The sequence below is a fragment of the Hippocampus guttulatus genome, chromosome 9 (assembly GCF_054856545.1).
Source record: "Hippocampus guttulatus isolate MCC_2025c chromosome 9, RoL_Hgut_1.0, whole genome shotgun sequence".
In the NCBI taxonomy this organism is placed as follows: Eukaryota; Metazoa; Chordata; class Actinopteri; order Syngnathiformes; family Syngnathidae; genus Hippocampus; species Hippocampus guttulatus.
In genome coordinates this window covers 13384353-13406318 of record NC_141269.1, presented here as the reverse complement: position 1 = coordinate 13406318, position 21966 = coordinate 13384353, and the positions used below count along the sequence as shown (strand labels likewise).

The 21966-nt window shown below is 40.8% G+C and overlaps 2 protein-coding genes across 4 annotated transcripts in view; one reads left to right on the top strand and one right to left on the bottom strand.

Moving 5' to 3' along the window:
- The window catches only part of ndst3 (N-deacetylase/N-sulfotransferase (heparan glucosaminyl) 3), a 49313-nt gene extending 41303 nt beyond the window's left edge, over nucleotides 1-8010 (top strand). Inside the window, exons 13-15 of one of the 2 annotated variants that reach the window (XM_086119725.1) lie at nucleotides 4139-4241; nucleotides 6030-6140; nucleotides 7127-8010. In XM_086119725.1, coding sequence (XP_085975851.1) covers nucleotides 4139-4241; nucleotides 6030-6140; nucleotides 7127-7156 — 244 coding nt within the window. In that variant the 3' untranslated portion in view covers nucleotides 7157-8010. Of the gene's footprint in view, nucleotides 1-4138; nucleotides 4242-6029; nucleotides 6141-7121 lie in introns of both variants that reach the window. The other variant, XM_086119726.1, reaches the window with a different exon arrangement.
- A 1810-nt stretch (nucleotides 8011-9820) lies between these two features.
- Nucleotides 9821-21966, bottom strand: part of prss12 (serine protease 12) — a 22770-nt gene continuing 10624 nt past the window's right edge. For both annotated transcript variants that reach the window (XM_086120150.1, XM_086120149.1), the window contains exons 10-14: nucleotides 20215-20420; nucleotides 19579-19657; nucleotides 18541-18663; nucleotides 12584-12879; nucleotides 9821-10803 (exon numbers count right to left, since the gene is read on the bottom strand). In XM_086120150.1, coding sequence (XP_085976276.1) covers nucleotides 10472-10803; nucleotides 12584-12879; nucleotides 18541-18663; nucleotides 19579-19657; nucleotides 20215-20420 — 1036 coding nt within the window. In that variant the 3' untranslated portion in view covers nucleotides 9821-10471. The remainder of the gene's footprint in view (nucleotides 10804-12583; nucleotides 12880-18540; nucleotides 18664-19578; nucleotides 19658-20214; nucleotides 20421-21966) is intronic.

Genomic DNA, 21966 nt, shown 5'->3' with positions numbered 1-21966 from the left:
GAAAGGCAATGATTCCGAACACAGTCTCAATGTTGGCTTCGCTGTTAAAGACATAGCGGTTGCAACCAATTCTCTGTTATTTTTACTGTGGCAAACGACCTGGGAGACACGTTCTGCAAACACACAAATTCACGTCACAATCAAGATGGCTGTGACTCGGCCAAACAGTGCTGACCACATAAGTATTTGTAACATGCATATGATGAACGTCATTATGTATGACTGTCGGCCTCAACTGTTTTCCTTTACAGATGAAAAAAAAATTACACTTTACACAAACAAAACTACAGGATAAATTACTCAGGATGATCTTTGAGAGACATCCCATACAAGTATCTTTGTTGACTTTGGTCATAAGAGAGGAAAAATGCTCAGATTTGGCTCAATTATCAATATGTGTGTCCCCCCACTCAAGTTTTTTTTTTCTCAGCCCTCCATTTCATCCATCTTTTTGCAAAGTAATACACCTCAAAGGGTTTCTTTGCATGCTTTGAGGGTGCTAAACGGTTTGTTAGCCAAGCACTGCTCATCAGAATGCAGCCTGTCTCTCTTCTCCAGACAGGAGCGTCTCAAGTTTTGTACATGGGGACAGAGAGCGCCTCTGTCAAAGATGGTAGACTGACATGCATATAAAATAATGTGCAAAGAGATGCATCTTGACAGGAGTGTGACAAAGTGTGTGCCTACGTGTATGTGTGTACGCATGGTGGGGGAGCACAAAGACAGTCCCCCCCCCCCCGCCCCCCAAAAAAGCATGTTTTTTTTCTTGTCGTTCTTTTGACATGGCAGCGGCCTGACAGCTCCTCAACAACAAAGGTGTTTTATTTCATCTTTTCTTCCTCCTGTCTTGTCACATGGAGTAAAAGAACACTTTATGAGGACGCCAAATGATGCATGAAGATAACCAGTGATATTTACGTCTTTCAGTCACATCCACATTTGCCAAAGAGCAAGGCTGGACTTGCCAGGCAAACGCAATAAAATGACTGGTGCCTCCAAAAGTCTAATAAAAAAAATATTTATTGTTTTCTTGGATTTAAAACAATCATTTTTAAACATTTTAATGTCCGTACTTGAAAAACATATCAAAATACTTACCGTATTTTTCGGATTATACGTCGCTCTGGATTATAAATCACACCAGCCAAATAATGCATAATTAAGAAGGGAAAAAAACACATATAAGTCGCACTGAAGTATAAGTCGTATTTTTGGGGGAAATTTATTTGATAAAATCCAACACCAAAAACATACATGTCATCTTGAAAGGCAATTTAAAATAAAAATAAAACTAGAGAACAACAGGCTGAATAAGTGTACGATATGCTAACGTTACATGACGCTTAAACAATGAACTGTGAATGTGCCTGGTATGTTCGCGTAACATATTAAGAGTTATTTAGTCAACTACAGCACAAAGAATATGCTAACAAATTTACCAAACCATCAGCGTCATTCCAAATCACGAAATCCAATGAAATCTTCATGCTCTGTGTCACTTTTAAACAACTCCGCCAACTCCGGAGGTAGAAGATGCAGCACTTCCTCTTCTACGTCGCCTACGTCAGAGTCATCGTCAGAGTCATCGTCAGTTGTTTTTCTCAGTTACCGCCAACGTGGAAAGTATCAACACAGGCAGAGAGCACCCTCTTGTGGTTTAATATGAAAATAACATGTGATGTGTACAATGTGTTAACCATTTCACATATAAGTCGCTCCAGAGTATAAGTCGCAACCCAACCAAACTATGAAATAAACTGTGATTTATACTCCGGTAAATACGGTAATCTGTCATGATCATTTCTGACAGCTCCGCTTTCACTTCTCAGGCAGTGGACAATTCCAGCTTGTTATTGCACATGCACAGACTTGATACAGGAAGTTACTCCAGTTGAGCAGAGAAGAGAAGGCGAGGCAAAAACAAACATTTTAATCAAAACTACCGAAGGTTTCAACTTTTTTCTTGGTGATGCCAAATATGTGGAATGGACAACAGCAAGTGCCAGATGCTCTTGCCAGTAGCAGCAGCACTGCTCTCAGTGTCAACTGAGGAGAATGCGATGCAGATGAACTGGAGAGTGACACAAGTGACAGTTTTCTCCACAAAAATGTAATACTCACTTCCGAATGAATAGTCACTGAGGAAGAAAGCGGTAGAAATGGTAAACTATATTCAATGTTAATGAATGTTCTTGTCAAATACAGTTAAATGCAGAGATGATTCACTTGTTTGAAAAAAAGCCTGAAGAATCTCAATGAAGGCCTTGAGATGAAAGTAAAATGTTTGTCCGTACTGAAAATTCATGTGGAGAGTCACATGACTGAGTTGACAAATGGGTCCCCAAATGACAAAATCCATCCCTGTCAGTATTTAAAGTACAATATGGAGGCAAATAGTTACTGTTGTTATGAGTTGTGGAGTTTTACTCACAGCTTACATCTACGATTAATTCTGATATCAGTCTTCTCAAAAATTAAAACTAAAATATTCTTGCACGTTAAGATTATCGTATCTTCTGCATTATAAGGCACTTCGGATTATAAGGCGCACCTTTAATGAATGGCCTATTCTTCAAACCGTTTTCGTATATAAAGTGCGCCACATTATAAGGCGCATAGAAGCTACAATAGTGGCTGTGGTGGTGTTATACATCCACTAGATGGAGCTACGCCAAAGGGAATAGAATACAATACAATACAACTTTATATCTATGGTGCTTTCACAACCGCTGCAGCTGTACCAAAGCGTTTTCCAGAACATTTAAAATACTACGTCCCACAAAAAAATCTGATTATGAATCCATATATAAGGCACATCGGATTATAAGGGGTACTGTCGTCTTTTGAGAAAATTGAATGCTTTTAGGTGTGCCTTATAGTGTCGAAAATACGGTGCATATCATGTACTGTATAACCAATCAAACTGCAGACATATTAAAAGGATGGTATGTCAATGTAACTTGGAAGAAAAGAATATCTCACAACCCAGTATTGCTTGAAACATTACACAAGCAGTAATAGTGAGATGTAGCTTTTTGCATTGTTGCATAATGGGTTAATAATACTGGTGAATGAATAACGTGCTGTTCAACAGCAGTCATAAGGAGTGTTCACACGGCAAGATTTGGTCCGGTGCTACGCCGGGGCTGCCCCAGTAGAGCGTTCACACGTGCAAATTAGCTCCGGCGTAGCCCCGGAAAACAGCTTACACCGGACCAAATTTGATCCACCTCAGGGAGGTGGTTTAAAAATTTGCTCTAGAGCAAATGCTCATTAGCGAAGCAGCACCGGTGTAAATTTGCACATGTGAACGCAACTGGGTTAAATTTGCTCCAGAGCAAATGCTTGTGAAGAGTTTACGTACGGCGAGAATGTGTTGCTTTCGTGCTCTGTCGGACTTCCGCCATGTGTTTGTTTAATAACGACATAAGACTTGGCTGGTAACATCTTTCCTTTTGTAGAAGACTGGACTGTCTCGGAGTTGTTTGTGTAGTTTGTTCAATTGTTGTGTGTTCACAACCCCCCGCTCCCCATATAATTTATTTTGTGATTTCCTCTCTTGATTTTCTGTTTGGCGCATTACGTGTTTGCTTTTCTGAGTGTCATTGAAGTCATCGTTGATTTACGTTTTCGGGGGCGGTCACTCTCGAGCAGAAGGCACGGCGACCGAGAAGGAGAAGGACGTGCCTGTCCAGTAGTCGCTTGAGTTGTGTATACGTTTTAAAAAGAACCAACACGACAGCTCATTTGTTTTCTGTCGTTTTGCCCCGCTGCAGAAACTGCCGTGTGAACGCAAGTGGGGCTGCACCGACGCTGTGCCGGTGCAGACACGCTCAGCGGCTTTGTACGTGTGAACGCTCCACACAATTTGCTGCGGTGCAAAATATATCGCAACAAAATACATCGGTGCAGCGCCGGAGCAAATGTGTGCCGTGTGAACACCCCTATTGTAATTTGACATTGCCATATGAATACTGTATGGAAAAAGGCGACAACTTGTGCAATTTATGGTTTGTCTGACATCTACAAGTAGCTGAAGTGGTCTCTTCTTGAATAGAAAACATGCCTCAATTGTCTGGTTTGTCATCCTCTTTAACAAATTAAAAAAGTATATCCTCTTTCCTTTCTTCCTTTCCAGTTTTGACCCTCAAAAGGGCTTCTGGTGCCAGCTGCTTGAGGGAGGAAAGACCAAGTGCTTAGGGAGGAGCAAAGGACGAAAGTATCCTCCTATGGAACCAGAGGTAAACACTGTTACTCTGTCAATTTTTAAAAATATATTGAGTAGTGATTAGTGTCACAGTGACTGTCGGCAGGCAACACTTCTCCCAGGAAATCCCCACATGGGGTGGTCAGTGTGCAGCAAACACAGCCAAAGTAATATTTGATCATGTGTAATGACACAACACTCTTGAGAGAAGTGGAGGGGGTGGGGGGTGGTGAAATTAGGATGGAGTGAGGATGTGACAAGGAGAAAATTCAATCTATAAATCTTTGTCCAGACCAGTGATTCCACAGAGTTTGGCAAAATCACACATTTGCTCACAAATGAAGATGAGCACACATGGATTCAATCCATCTTCGGCGTGCAGTCGCACATGGCTAATGGGTGCACCGCACTCACCTGTAATTAAACTGTGGGCCAGCAGCCTCCACCAAGCGGACAAGGCTCATCAGTATTTCTTTCATGACATTACTCTTCTTCTTTCTAACAAATGGCGGGTTTGGAACAAACAAATAATCATTTATGTTGATTGTGCCCTGTAAATGAGTATGCCCTGATTTATGTTGTTGATTGATGTTATGATGTTACACATACAGCACATTTGACAATAAAGTTGTATTCAATCCAATCCAATCCAAATTTCTGCTCTTTGATTTTGTAAGGACTGTCACAGTGGTCGGTGTTTGCCAGACCCTTTATTGAGTCAAAAGTTTGACATTTGAAAACACCACCAAACAAAAATGTCACCAGTACTGGATAATAATGTTCTCGTCTTTATTTCACAAATGTACGCATTCAGTGTGAAATTCAGGCCTGCTGAACACTAAGATCCTAAATCCTAAATCCTTGCAGGAAGCCATGACTTGGTCTGTTGCATGACTGGCACAGGGTGGATACACAGTTTAATTGTAACTTATGCCACCTAGGGGAAGAGTATCTAATAGTTTTGCATGTTGCTGACAATAACATATGAAGTAAAATAAATTATAAATTTCAAATAAATGATTACCAGTTATGTAAAATTGGATACCTTCCCTCGTTTAATGGCTATTCATCTGCATTTTTTACTGTTTCCAATTATAAATACATATTTATGTTCATCTGTCAATTTCATTGATGATTAGTGCAATGTAGGATCAATAAATGCAATAATTCTGTGTATCCACCTGTTGCTTATATGCACTATTTAAAAAAAATTAAAGGCAAAAAACTTTAATAAAATCTTTTTTTTTTTAGTTTTGATAATGTGGAAATTGGCTATCCCGCATTTTCAACAAGGAAATATGAGTTTACAGAGCTAGTTGTAACCTTGAATTGTCCCACAGCTTAAAGATAGATGTAAAAACAACTCGGCAAACTGATTTAAAGCCAACAACTTGCTTGCTTTGTTGTGCTTACATTGTTGCCATTTATGTCAATAATATATATTTTAAAATTGTTCCAATTGAAGTTGTGTTTTTTTTTTACAGTGTGTAAACACTGCACATCGGTGAAGACAGGGCCACACTAAATGCATTTGTAACTTCAGATGAGAAGATCATTATTTCACCACAGTATTCATAATTTGCATGACATTTTTGGTTTGTCGAGTGAGGTTTTACTAATGTAAAATGGGTGCCTTGGCTCAATAAAGGTTGGGTGGAAATTACCGGAGTGGATATAAATGAAGTTAAATAGAGTGTACATTAACCATTTCTCTTTCTCTTCTTATCATTGCTTGCCCTTCCTGCCCCTCATCTTCATTTGCACCTCCATCACATCCTTTCAAATTTGACATTTGTCCTAATATGCTCTCTGCCATGTGCAGGCTCGGTCATATCTGTCCAGGTACTACAGGGAACACAACGTGGAGCTGTCAAAGCTGTTGCATCGCCTTGGACAGCCCCTTCCCTCCTGGCTGAGAGAGGAGCTACAGAAGGTCAGCAGCATTCAACTCTACCAAGCTCAGCTTACTACCGTCAATGTGTTACATATAGTACTGCTTTATTTTATTTTATTTTTCACTCTACCTGAGACCAATGAGGGAAATAATAATAATACCGTCATAATAATAATAATAATAACAATAATAAAAACTTTTCTAATTGGCTTATCCTCACAAGGGCCTATCCCAGCCATCTTCGGGCAGTAGGCGGGGGACACCCTGAACTGGTTGCCAGTCTATCACAGGGCACACATCGCTAAACAACCATTTCTGCTCACAATCACACCATAGGGACAATTTAGAGTGTTCAATCAGCCTGCCATGCATGTTTTTGGAATGTGGGAGGAAATCGGAGTACCCGGAAAAAAGCCACATACTCTTTTATTTCACACCTCTTTTCCATCGTTGTATAATGTATATTATAGCTACCCTAGCCAGAGAAATCTCTTTCTTCGTTGCATTGACAGAGCACTCCTTGTGTTTTCCACTTCAGACGTACTTTGGATATATTTGTGTGGCTCATTGTATGGCAGGCCTTCAGTTCAGTCAAGACTGCAAATTTTCCATGAGTGTGAATGTTTGTTTTTGTCTCTGTGGCCGAGAATTGGCGAGCAACAAGTTCAAGGGTGAATCTGGCTCTTGCCCGGAGTTCGGCTCAAGATCAAAAGAGGAACTGTTATCGAAAATGGGTGGATGGATGTCATCCATCTAACTGATTGTCAAAAATGATTACTTTGCCAGGTAGAACATGTTTAAGGATTTTATACTTTGTGAAGAGCAAAAAATTCATCCTTTGAGCAGCATAACAATGGAATACTCGATATTCAAGACATGGATTTCACAAGACCATTTGCATGTTTCACATTACAAATGTATCCACAAACCACATCATTTGATTCCTAAATTCATGTTCTTCTACCGTTTTTGCCTTTCCCTCTTTGTCCACTCCCACTCGATCTTCACCTCTTTTTTAAGGTTAGATAACCTTTGCATCCATGAGCCGGCATTAAAGGCTAAAGGTGAAACAGTACAGAGCAAACCTGGAGCACCCGACCCTCAGACGCACTCTCCAGCGAGCGCCGAAGTCAAGATGACCAACACAAGGCCTTGTTTCACACCTTTGAAGGGCAAAGAAAGTGGAACACTTGGAGGGCTGGTTGAAGGGATGAATGGTTGGAGTCCCTCCGAAGTCACTGGGGACAAAGTGAAGTTCATCCAAGTAGAACTCTTACGCAGACCTGCAGTAACTTTGAAGCTTTTGCGGGATTCTCACCTTTAATTTATCACACCAGAACAGCGCTGGTCAGCTGTGTGAATCCCATCATGTGCACTACTTCGTTGAAGCTAAAAAGAAAAAGACAAAAAAAAAAAGTTTCTTTTTAGTTTCTGGTGTTGTTCCTACCACGGAAAGAATTCGAAGAAGGTGCATCGTCTCAGGGCGTGTGGCAGCCTGTCGTGTGATTTTCTATGAGTTTGTTTGTTCCGAGTGAAAGTAGCTGCTGGTAGATCTGGCAGCCCCGTTCACCTCAGTGATGTCACCCCAGGCTGTCTCCAGAAAATAAGAGTTGGGAAGGCGCCGCTGAGCAAGAAGGAGAAGAAAGCCGCATCCAACATACAAGTTTGATGTTATCAATGCCGTAGACGGCAGTAAAAGAGACCGATCAAAACGAGTGGACGTGACACATGGGATATGAGGCCAGGCTGCCCCCCCCCACCCCACCCCCATTTTGTCGCTGTATCTGCCTCGGTTTTCATGTTTTCGTTAATGACACCACACACACAGTTGTTTACCTTCAGTTTTATGTCAACAATCTTGAAGTGTCAAAAACAGAAACCAAAATTAAAAGAAATGCATACTCTGGAACTTGTGTGTTTCTTTGCTATTAAGTTTGCGGCATGAAGTGGTCATGACATGAAGAAAACAGATTGCAGGAATTCCAACTGCAATAAAAGTGGAGTTGTTTTTATCACTCTGCTGTTAATGGGTTTTCTTTTCTTTCATCATAAAATATGAACTTTTTGTGAGAAGCCTTGAATAAAATGAAAGAATCTGAGAAGGATTTAAAGACAAAGCAGGAAAAATGAGAGAAGGGAGCCATGAAAAAAAGCCATTTCTTGTAAAACAGAGAGAAGAGAGAAGGAGGCGATTTTACCCAGCTCGTCGATACAATCTGTCAGTGTATGCTATATACACCCACCTGCCACAACATTAGGTACACTTACAATGCATCAATCTATAGTCCAATACAAGAGCTCGATCAGAAATTCTACAATCTTGACGAGCATTGTAACGTTCCGTTTTGATTAGCAAATTCTGGGAGCTCTTTATTCAGTTGTTATATTTGTCAACATCTTTCATCACCTGTGATTTTTTTTTCATTATTTAGATTGCATTTAGTTTTGTTTTATGTTGTTTTTAAATCATTCGGTCTGGGTTTCCTCCTGTTCTTGTCTACCCTGTTCGTCGTGTTAACCAACCACTAACCATGTTTTGTCAATGTTCTGTCTCTAAATGAAACACAAAAGCGCGAAAGTTGCCATCACCGATTATTAATGTTATTCACATTTGGACAAAAACTTTGACACACTAAAGCAAGCGTCACCAACATGTTGCCTCGGGCCACTAGATTGCCTCAAGGATAATATGAATAGCCTGCAGGCCTCTTTTCAAAATACATCAACAGAGATGGGACAATGTCAATCTTTCAGAAGTGTTTCTCAAACAGGTGGGTGGCCCTTTGCATCACTCAGTAGCGAAGATTATATCACCACACTGGGGTGCTCTTTAACAGGACTGAGAATGATTGTCACACCAGAGAAGTAATTCGTAGGATCAAAGACATTAGCAAAGCACATTTGAAGCAAAGTAATGGAATTCCACAGGGCAACTCTCAGCTTGCTGTCGTCACACTCACTCCCACTTTTAAAAGTATTACCATGTTTGCCCGTTCAAGTCAACCGGGACAAGCCTGAAAACGGCAGCTATTCCTGTCGACAAGGTGTCACATAGCAGTGACAGTACGTGTGTGTGTGTGTGCATGATTGTGAAAAAATCATCTCGGTGCACGTTTACCATTGTTGTCCCCGATGATTTTTGAAGCAGATGGGGAGACAAAAAAACCTTACTCTAACCTCACCCAACACCACAGCATAATTTTTCTGAGACAAAGAATAGAATCATCTTTATTTGTCATGTGCCTGTCCACACATTTACACAAAATTTGACATCCTATAATCAGGCCTTTGCTGACTTGGATCATAATTGCAGCGTGATTATTGGTATGTGTGTATTCCGTGTGAGGTACAAAGTCTGTGGGGACCGAGCCCTGCAGCAATACCCTAATAACAACAAGTAATTGACTAGTAATTGAGAATTACAAGTAAGTGACATCCTCCGAAAAAATGTGACAATAGATGCCACAAGATGGTGATAGAGAACATTTTTTCTTTGTCTTGGCCAGACGAAATGAAACCCCTCCATCAACATAATTCCTTCTCACCACGATGACACCATATGGCACCAAAGCTAAACTTTTATATTATACAGTGTTTTTGCGTAAAGTAGTGTAGGGTAAAACAGCAAATAGATGATATTTTGTGTTTGGAACAAATAGGTTCCAAAAACCAAATATGTGAAGATGTGTGTTAAAGAAAGACATTAGGCAGTTTTTCTTTTTCTTTTTACAAAATCTCGGTTTATTCATAAACAGTACTGTACATTGAAACAGACAAAATCATTCAACAAAATAAATTCAAGTTTATCAGATTGTCCCACGTAGTTAAAATCTCTTAGCACAATCAATGATCATGAACAGGAAGTCAACATGTAAAAAAATCAAGAGTAGAAATACTATTATGTGCTTGGATTTCTAATGATGGCCTAACCCTAACCCTGAAATTTTGAAGCCAGGTGACAGACTTGGACCTGAAAAATGTCACCACCATTTTAAAATAGCAAACGAATGAAATTAGGTGTTTCGCTTTATAAAACAAGCGAGCACAAAAGCGCAGATGATCGAGTGCAAATCTGTCGACACTCATGCAATGACTTCATGCATGCATGCTTTAGTACCTGTGGTCCCGTAAAACATTATTACTCACGTCACAAAATGTTACAATGCAACTTTGTGGCCAAATACAGAATGTTAAAAATATATACTTTTTCAACGCAATTATCGCACAGGCATGTGTATTAAGGAAGCTTTTGCGAGCTATATAAATAAGTGCTTAAGACAAAGACATGCTTTTGGGAAGCAAGAATTGTCTCTCTTTTTTGGGGGGGGGGGGTCATGTGACCCTCATTCAACTCAAGTGCCTCACTGACTTTATTGGCTTCTTTGTTTTCCCTCATTATGCGCCATCACCTTGTGTATCCACGAGATGAAGGCGGACACTTTGGTGTAGACGCCGGGCGACCGCTGCGTCCGGCAGGCGTGACCCCACGACGTGACCCCGTAAACCACCCAGCCTCCTCCGGGACGCTCACACACCAGAGGCCCTCCGCTGTCGCCGCGGCAACTGTCCACGCGTCTCTCTTGCTGGAGGCTGCCGGCACACAGCATGCGGCTGGTGAAAGCACCTTGGAAATACTGCTGGCATTGGCGGCGAGGGAGGAGGGAGAGCGGCGCCTGCTGGAGGGTCTTGGAGTACGAGCGGCCTGCAGAGAAGTTCAAAAGTGGGCCTCGTACATTTTGTCTTGATTTGTGTTACAATGGAGATTGAGCCAACACGTCAATTTGTCAAATTATTGGATTGTGAAGCTTTCGCAACCACCGACAAATGCACCTAACTTGACATCGAAAATGATTTGGATGAGTAAATGTGATTATTGTTTCGAGAGGACAGATGCTATTATAAAATTACACTTTTAAACGCAATATAATACACGTCCACCAATTTGCCCACTGAACCACACTAAACTTGAGATTCTTTGCAGGAACGTTCCCAGTAGCTTAAAAAAAAAAAAAGAATAGTCGAGAACAGCAACCAAAGTTTCTACATAACTCAGAAACTCTTTCCATGTCTTGGTTGTGACAGAAATAAAGTCCTGGGCGGCTACGTATGTGTAAAATGCCAGCGCGTGTATGCTTGAGTTATATGAAGGTGCCAAATCCACGTGCTTGTGCAAAGCAGACATCTTGTTGTGAAGTCAGACAGCCGCCACCTTTTCAGTACATTAGACACTTTAAATAGTCCGTGTTGTCACCGCACTCGAGTAAACGAATAAAACTCTTCCCCCCACCCCATCCCCACCCGCTCCCCATGTACGTATGAATCAAGCGGTCATGGATTTCATGACACAGAAGACATGAGCAGCAACCAATGCAGCTCTCATGTAAGAATGACTAACAGATCATTTGATGTACAATGACTTTTGTATGGTGATTATAATACATATGTTGACAGAGTTTGTCCCTGTTCAACAGAGTTCTTGTAATGTCCTTGAGATGTGTCTTTCATTCTAACTTAAGCTTAAACAATGGTGCGGGTTCCTTTCCTCAACATGCCGAAAATGCAATGTAGGCCTTCTGGCTTCAAGGTGATGGAGAAAAAAAAAATAGCAATACAGCATCCAAATCCTAATATTTTGAACCTTATTTGTGTGTGTGTGTGTGTGTGTGTGTGTGTGTGTGTATCTTCTTGTGGCACTTGCTGTATCTTTGCTTAAATGTTAATGAGGAATATAACACAAATGTCAACCTAATACATGTTAAAAAATGATTTTAAAACATGACCTTTAAAAACAAATGGCTTCCACATAATTTTATTGCACTGATGCGCCGGAAACGCACGTTTGTAAACATACAACTGTCTATGATGTCCATTCGCAACTCAAGCCAAACTCACCGCCTCTCCATGATACTGTAGAGAGATATTCATCTCTAAATCGAGATCTACCACTTGAAGATATTTCCTTGACACAATTTATGGCTTTCCTATTAGCCATGGGTTTGGTGCCATCTTGTAGGATCTTTGAGTAAGAGCACGATAGAAAGGACACAAAAAAAAAATGTAGACCAGAGTGTTTTTCAGCCAATAGCGGAGGAATAGGTTCCACAGAAAGCAACGTAAATTGGTGAATGCGTAAATAACGTATTGCAAATCGGTGGGGGCTGCGCCCACAGTGCACTCAATACACTTACGTTTAGGGTGGCACTTCTATAGGTTAGCATTATAACCTGCAAATACAGTAGTTATGTTTTCTCACGTCAAAGGTATATTCTGTGTACTTTCAGAGAGCTTTGTTCAACAACAGAGCAAGACACCTATTGGTTTTGGATATCATCCTCTTCAAGGTGTATCAAGCCGCCCCACTACGAGACAATTTGCAGGGACAACATACTGTCATCTATGACAGTTTCCCCGGCTTGTTTTGCAGCTGAGAGCCACTCTGCCCTCACCCCTATACACAGACACGCACACACACAAAAGCTCACCTGTATCACCCCAGCCAGTGATGTGACAGTTGCTGGCTTGTTTGAGCGCTCTCTCCTTCCTCAGGGGCAGACAGGCGGGAAGGACGTGACGGCTGAATGACACGCACTCTCCCGGTGTGTGGCCCACGGCCCCCGGTGACAGCCGAACCAAGGCCAGGTCATAATCGTTGCTGTGGGAGCGGTAACTCGGATGCGGGACAATCTGAGCGACACCGTACTCCTCCTCGTACTCCTCAGGGACGAGGGAGTGATAGTCACCCACTCTGACTTTGTACTGCTTGGTGCTGTTTCCATACCTGTGCACAAAACAGAGGGAGAAGAGGCACTCAAAAAAATAAACCAAGGTATATTTAGAAGTATACCGCATGATAGTGAGAGATGTTTCTAATATTTGCAAGATCATTAAGTTAAATGATGTAAACAAAGCACAATATTACAAATAGTTCTGATGCCGTGAAGCTCTTCATCAGTGAAATCACTACACTGCATACAAATAAAATAAACATATTGTTAAATTATTACTTCTGAAAATGTCGAAATTGAGCTTATTTCTTTGTAAAGATGGACTCTTTGATCAAACTATCCATACATGCATGTGCATCTCACTAAAAAGAATCCATCCATCCATTTTCCGAACCGCTTGATCCTCACTAGGGTCGCGGGGGGTGCTGGAGCCTATCCCAGCCATCTCTGGGCAGTAGGCGGGGGACACCCTGAATGAGTTGCCAGCCAATCGCAGGGCACACAGAGACGAACAACCATCCACGCCCACACTCACACCTAGGGACAATTTAGAGCGTCCAATCAGCCTGACATGCATGTTTTTGGAATGTGGGAGGAAACCGGAGCACCCGGAGAAAACCCACGCAGGCCCGGGGAGAGCATGCAAACTCCACACAGGGAGGCCGGAGCTGGAATCGAACCCGGTACCTCTGCACTGTGAAGCCGACGTGCTAACCACTGGACTACCGGGCCGCCCACTAAAAAGAATATTATAGACAATTTCATTTAATCAATTGTTCAATTCCAAAAGTTGAAACTCTTACATAGCACACCACACAGTTTAAACATGCAATGGCTACCTAATTTCTATATTTGTACTTTCTTGAAATGGTGACTTTGAGGGTTTCATTAGTTGTAAGCTATAATCACTATGATGTTCAAATAAAAAATTAAAAGTGAGTCGATATAATTTATAAACTGAAAAAAATGGTTGAATCTACCCAATTTTATTGCATGCATTTGTTGCATGAAATAATAATAATAATAATACATTTTATTTATAAGCGCCTTTCAAGACACCCAAGGACAATTTACAATAACAAAAAACACAAAACAATACGGGTTGAGCAGCGGCAGCCAAAACGCGCCAGCGTTCACTCAACCCGGAAGTCAGAAAGAAACCACAAGGGAGGGAGAGGGGGAGAAAAAAAAAACACCAAATAAATTCATCTGGCTCCAAATACATATTTTAAGTAGCTTACACATTGACTTAAAAATGCTTCTGTCATGGTTCTGTTTGTGACCAACAGATGGCACTGTAGGGCTCCACCTGCAGCTGCATGGCTGTTGGTCATTGAGTCATTAGTATCTGTTTAAAAGGACTCCCGGCACAACCACTCGGTGTCGGGTCATTGTTTCTGTCCTTTTCTCTGTCATGGTTTCTGTTGCTGTCACTTTTGCTGTCGTTGTTTTCTGTTGGCGATTCTGTTCCTGTTCGTCTTTTGCTTCTGCCATGGGTTTTTGTTTGTTACTTTGGATTCTTGCTGTCTTCAGGTTTATGTTCCGGATTTAGTTTTCTCAGTGTTTTGGTCATACAATTTGTCAAGTTTACCCTGCTCCTCCCTCTTGCCTGCTTTTTGAGGTCCTCCACCACCACGGCCCCGTGACAGTATCCAAATCAGGATTATTGCATTACTGAAATGAAATAAGTTTTCCACAATATTCTAATGTATCGACATGTACTTATATGCCGTAATGCAATTCTACATCACTCCAATTTGCAACCCCAATCCTAAACATCAAGTACTGTCAAATGAGAAAGACAACTTTCCAATGCATAGAGCAGTTGCTCTATCGAGTGGGGATTTTGTTAAATGACAATTCAATCCAAACTCTGTGGGAAAAAAAACAACAAAAAACATGCCATTAACATCCAATTAATCCAAATTTCAAATGCAGTTTATAAGCAACAATGAGATGTGAATGTGCTCGGAATAAGAATATTATCCGTGTTTATTCATGATTATAATCCATTCACTGAATTTATTTGTTCAATGATTCAGACGGATTGTCCCATGCTGGTGTCATGTATCGTATTTTCTGCATTATAAGGCGCTTTGGCGTATAAGGCGCACGTCCAATGAATGGCCTATTTTAAAACTGTTTTCATACGGTATATAGGGCGCACCGCGTATAAGATGCCTAGAATAGAAGCTATTATCATGGCTGCGGTTGAATTATGCATCTACTGGATGGAGCTATGCAAAAGGGGATGTAATACAATACAATACAGCTTTATTTATAGAGAGCCTTCACAACCGCTGCAGCTGTAACAAAGCACTTTACTAAACATTTAAAATATTACGTCAAATAAATCAGAATATTGATCCGAATATAAGGCAGAGCGGATTATAAAGCGCACTGTCAGCTTTTGAGAAAATGGAATGCCTTTAGGTGGGCCTTATAGTGCGGAAAATACGGTATTTCATTTTACTGGATCCCAAACACACTCAAAAAAATTTGAGAATAACAGTAAATTTCATCTTTAACTGCTTCAGACAACAAAGTGTATGCAGGAAAGTGGTTAAGAGTGCACGATTGTCTGTGTCTCATGTGTTGTTTTGTATTATTTTGTCTTTTTCTTTTGTTAACTTTTCTTTTGATAGCGGCGCGGACACCCGCAGCGGCTCCTCTTGTTTTATGTTGAGAGGGAAGAAATTTAATCTGTGCTGTATGTTACACATACAGTACATTTGACAATAAAGTTTATCCAATCCAATCCAATCCAATCCAATAAATCTGTCATTCTGTCAGCAAGTTTATGATTCGATCTGCGTCACAAGGGCACACGATGAAGCCTTTCTTGTCACTTATTGACATGTTTGGGCGTTTCTGAAAACGTGTCTGAGGAAGCAAAAAGTGGGTTATCTTGAGGCCGACAGAGAAGCAGGAAAATAACTTTTGAAAGAGCCACGTCAGAAAGACCAAGAAAATACCTCAACAATGCAAATAGAATGGTCGAACACTTAAAAACGTTTTGACATCTATACACTCCACACACTCCATCCATCTGTTAATGTGTTTGGTATCAGGTATCCAGTAAGTAATCATGATACCCAAGTTACCTTTTCCATGTTCAAAATGGTCTTGAGTTTTGTTACAGTTGGCAGGCCCTGAGCTGGACAGTCCCAAAATATAAATAGAGATAATCTGCAAGCTGCATGGAGGCCAAATGATATCAGGTCATCTTTTCTGAGCCGCATGAACCACCAATAGTAGTGTCATACATGACGTGGCTTGCGAGCTGTAAACTGATGCTTCAAAAAGCATGTGCACAGAGAAAAGGTGAGGAGAGGGGAGTAGGCCAGCTGGTATTTCAAATGCAAGAGGTGCACATTAGTCACAAATGAATCTTATCTTAGCCAACAATGTATTTTTAACGAGGCAGACTCATTGTTTGATTTATGACAATGTTTGGAAGAAGCAAAAAAAAAAAAGGGAAATTCCCACTAAATGGCATTCCAAGTGTGTGTGTTTTTTCATTTTAGTTTTTCAAATCCCAATAAAATGACATCCTTTGTGTGTGAGTATATATTTCATTTTTTTCTAATTTTTAAAATCCCACAAAAGTGTCATTCTTAGTGTATGAGTGGATATTTCTTCTTTTTTGTTTGGTTTTAACATGCCACTCATTGCATGTTTTTTTGACTTTTCATCAACCAAATAACCAATCGAGTTAGGGTAGATTTGAAATATATGTAAATATCCTTGAACATCAATTCTCTATCTCAATAAGCCATTTTTGACAACTCTATGCTTCCAACTTTGTGGGAACAGTTTCAAGAAGGCCCTTTTCTATGACCCACAAAGCGAGATCCATCAAGATATTCTTGGAGGACAAGGATATGGAACAATTTGACCTGAAAGTCCGAAATGTATTTGCTTTATCATCATATTATTTAATTTTGGTGTCGTTTTGACCCTAATTTTGATCTTTTTGGCTACCTTTATCATTTAAAAATATGTAGTTTGTGTTAGTTATCTAAAGCTATTATGTAATTAATGCTTACATATTACTGACTACTGGGAGTCGCTGCTTGGAATTGAAGCGGATTTACATGGGACAGGAGACGTGAGCCAATCTCTTTTTCGTCAATGCACGCTACAGCTTCTTGTTTTCTTTCAAACTTAGCTTGTAGCAGACGTGTGCACATTTTCAGCAGGACGTCTTTGATCCACTGGTGAAAGGACACTTTGATTCGCTCCTCTTTTATCGATAACTGCTTCAAACAACAAAGTGTTTGCAGAAAAAGTGGTTAAGATTGCATGACCGTCTGTGTCTTATGTGTTGTGTTGTATTATTTTGTCATTTTATGTTAACTGTTCTGTTGATGGCTGGCGCGGGCACCCGCAGCTGCTCTTCTCTCTCCTGTGGTTGAGAGGAAAGAAATTTCATCTGTGCTTAATGTTGCACATGGAGCACATTTGACAATAAAGTTGACTTGGACTTACTGATATAAATAATGATAAAGCGCGATATGGAGACACTTCTTTCCATTGCCAATTAGTACGTTGTACATTTTGGGAAAAATATATTGAATGTAATTTAATTGTTCGTAGTTTAAAATATAGACTTTTATAAAGCATGTTTTCTTCCAATTTCACTTTCTGTGGTTGTAGTGGATGGGTGGCTCAATACTCGGATTGCCACAGAGAAGTGGTACAGGGGTGATTACTGCTCAACTTTCCAACCATTTTCCAGCCGCTATTTGAAGAAAGTGGAAGTCAAATCGATTTTGAATTTCCAGGTTTTAAGATTCATCACAGGCTTTCAGTCTTTTTTTTTCTGTCAATCATCTTAACATTTTTTAGCTGCTTGGTTATACACCTCCAGTAGTGAAAACAAAAGACCGTGGGAATGGTTCATGAAAAGTTAAAGAGAAGGGTATAGTGAGTTACTTCTTCCTCTTCCTAATGTGGAAAAGTTGGGATTTATTGGTGTGGGGTCGGTGTTGAGGTCAGGTTTGGGTATAAAATTAAATGCAGGCTATATGTGTTCTACAATAAACCACCACTTTTCCTTCCTGCTGACTTATCTGCTGTGTGCATTAGTGAACCAGATGATGTTTATGGATTAACTATACGGTGAGCACCAAACCACAGCTGATCACTTCACTGTGGCACTTCCAAGATTATGTCCACGTGGATTCATTTGGGAATACAAAATCCTGTGGTCAGGTATAAGAATTTTATTATTGAGTATCTTCACTGAAAACACACCTTAAGGAAAATTTATGTTGAAGCCAAACTTCCACGACTCAGTTTATGTGGAAAAGCATAAATCTGTCAGGTAGGCTGTTTACCAGGAACACTGCAGAACTCCGTCTTATGAACTCTGTAATATGTTTTTTTTAATGCCATTTTATCTCCCTACTGGAATGTGCCAAATTGCACGATCAAAACAAATCACTTCCAGTTAAGTCAAAATTTGAATGTAACAACACGTATTGCTCTGATTGTTTTCATGCTTAAATTCGCATGAACTCTTGCCGTTCCTGAAATGAACTAGGATAAGTACAAAAGCCTGGAACTGCCGATGGCAAACATTTTCAACTGGAAAATATGTTCACGCTCCTAATAGGTCTCCTTTTGCTAGTTCGTTTCCATGAATTCGAGATTGCATTCCCCAAGATGCTTGTGCATGTGAAATAAACATATCAGGTGTATGCTTTTACTTCTTGAAGCAGTGTGCCGATGTGAGGACCCAACAGGTGTCAATCAGAGTTGCTCCACACACCAGCCTCCCGTCTCCTCGGGACCCCCGCAAGCGTATCGCAGCCTGCCATGGCCAGCCACTCCTAAGACACAAATGTAAATGCACTCAGGTAAACAGAGTGAATTTTGTCAATTGAGTGAAATTGGTTATGAACAAATTGATCACTGGATAGTTCAATATGAACTGCTTTGGCTGAATGCATGGTCCCGAATGCACATTAGGTATGGAAAATGGAAAGTGAATTGTTAAACATTACAAGTTACGCTTCATTGGACGCACCTGCTGCACCCCCCAGCGCATGTCGCAATTTGGTGACAAAAAGTAGACAACCTCTCAGACTAGCTAAAAGGTGGTCTATTTTACAGCACAGGTGGTCAAACACGATTTTGGTGTATTTAATTGAGGCGTGGGCAGACAGAAATGTAGATCCACGGACATGTGTGGTGGACCTCATTTTATTTCATTCATATATAGGTCACCGGTGTGTGATAATCCCTCTGAATTACTGTAGGAATCAATACATTCAATGAATTATAATTATTACCATCTTGAAAAATATTTTAAGAGCACCCCCTTCACTATGGCACTCACAGACGCACATCCAGTAGGTGCAAGGCAGTCACCAACTGCCTGTCACAAACACGGCGTACTTCATCATCCGGATGCGGAGATATTACAGTTTACATTCCAACGTCATGCACGAACTACAGCAAGTCTAATTTCTGTTCTGCAATGTTCACCACCCGTGCGCACTGCGCTTTGCGCTAGACTTGCCCCGGAACAAAAATTTTGACTTGCGTCGAAAATAATGTACTTTGCACATGTCCTCCTCCCATCTTAATTATTGCACGTGAACACAAAGTGTCAGGAGTTGTTTATGGTTTAATCTAAGTACTGTACTCTGTTTATTAAGTGAGGGCTGAGCCGTACTGCTGACATCCTCCGTCACCTACTGTCACGTAAAATAAAATTGTCTTCTTTCACATTTTGGCCTCACCTCAGAGAGTTCTCTCCTCCGATGATTCGACGCTGCCGAGTGTGTATGAGTCGCAGCCCACAAATCTGATTGACAGGAGCTGATTGAGACAGAAGAGAGATGTTTATCTATCAGCGTGTGTGAGAAAGTCTGGGATGGCGGTGATTGCTTAACCATATTTTCAGGTTCTGTTGTTGTAATATTACTTTTTTTTTCTCATTTATGTCTTGAAATTCTTCTTTTTATGATGAACAGTGGTCTGGCTTGCGCAAGGAATATAATCATTGACTGAATATACAAAAGTAAGGTCATTTATCAGAGGTGTTGACTTACCACAGAGTCTGCAAGTGTCCATAGCGAGTGTAATGTGCAGGAAACAAACAGCAACATGAGTCTGTCTCCAGGTGTGGCAGACAGGGTGAATCAATAACATAGAAAAGGTCTATTTCGCCATCTGGACATATTTACACACACTGAGAAGGGCCTTACTAAAAATATCACCCTGAGTTATCCTGGCTCATTAGTTTCTCAGTACAGTATGCCGCACAGGGCTGTGCAGACACACATCACACGGAGACACAACCGATGATTCGCAGGCTGCTCAGATTGGTATCAAACAATCCAGAAAAGACAAACATACCGTACTAACCGACTCACCTTTGTCCTCTCTGTGGCCTGGCTGGAGTTCACCGTAGTCACAGATGACTCCGGCGTCCTCGCTATGGCGGCAGTTGTGAATGCCGGGAGCCTGCTTGATGCAGTCGGCGATGGAGCGCTCGTCGCCGCTGCACTTCACGTTGTCGACGTGGATGGGCCCCGTCCCCTCGCCAAAGTACGCCATCACACGGGCTTTGGCCAGCCCGCTGGAGAGGACAAGCGCCAGGTTGAGCATGTTTTCCCAATGATTATAATTTATCAGCAATGTCACAATCCAGTGTATTTCAACGGAACAATATTAAGCTACGTGTTAGTATTTCCCAATTTCATTTTATTTGTGCGGATTAATACTGAGTCCCATTTGATTGTACGGACAAGTTAACTAATTAATTTTTTTAAAAAATTAACAATGCGTTAACAATGAGCACTATGTTAAAACCTATAAATCAAATGTGAATATAGAAGTTGACATAAAAAAGGTAGAATAAAATACCACAGTTGCCAAAAAAATAAAAAATAAAACGTTTCTATTTACGAGCATATTGAAAATGGCATGACATACTGTATGTAATAGGCATATCAAAGGGGAAAAAAAAGAAATCCACACATAAACGTCTGACTCAAATCCCATTTCAAGCATAAAAATATGACGCATATGCTCCTCGGAGTTTCACGATGACTCAGTGTGACGGAATAATCCCAGTATGTGTCATCCGAGTCACTTTGGGTCAAAGATGAGGCTGTATATAATTTGTGTACATTTTTGCTTTATCACCCCAAGAGAATTGTCTAACCACGGGGGAGGTGTTGTGTATTTAACGACCATTCACCACACCCTGCTTCAGACAGAATGATGATCCTAACTTGGCCTTTGCACGTCTCCAACACGCTCCACTGCGCTCTCATGCTTATGTTCTCCAGATGTGGCTTTCACCTACACACACGTGTGGAAGAAAACGGGAAGCCATGTGTTGCAGTGGGAGCGAAGACAGTTTTGTGTCCATATGACAGCACTCCCTCGACAATTACTTGTTATGGAAAAGGTGACAGCATCTCGGAGGGATGGGATAATAGGATACAGAATGAATGAGATATGCCGTCACGGAGCACAATATGCTCTCCCTTAGAGGTTGTTTATTTTGGTATTCACAAAATGATGTCCAGCTCAACTATTTAAAAGTGAAGAAATGACGGTTAAACTATTGGGCAAGACATTTTACTAATGTATCTGGAACGCAACAGTTGACTTCAGCTATTTTTGTTCAACTCAAAGCTCAGTTTGAGTGTGATGAGTTATTGAGCGGAAACAGAGATACGTGAGATGAAGAGATGAAAAGCAGAGGAAAAAGACGGGATGGGATGTGAGCGAGACAGATGCCAAGTCCAACGCGTTATGATGGATTCTGCAAGCAGAGATGATGTTCTGGATTTACTTAAGCGCGAGCATAATAACATCCAGAGTGATCACACTGCTATGCATCAGCTCAAAGGAGTTGTTCCCAGACTCCCCGGGAACTACTTTAATCTGCCACAACTTTAGGTAGCCTTTCTTTATAATGAGCTCAAATGAAAGGACAGTCTCTGAAATTCTGACAAAGATGATCCTGCTTATGCAGTTTTGATGGACACCTGACAACCAGATCTCAGATCTCTCTTGGACAAACCTCTTGAGGTCATTCCATAGATTTTTAATTGGATTCAGGCCTTGGCTCTGAAAGATATTGACTTTTTTGTGATGAAGTCATTTGGATG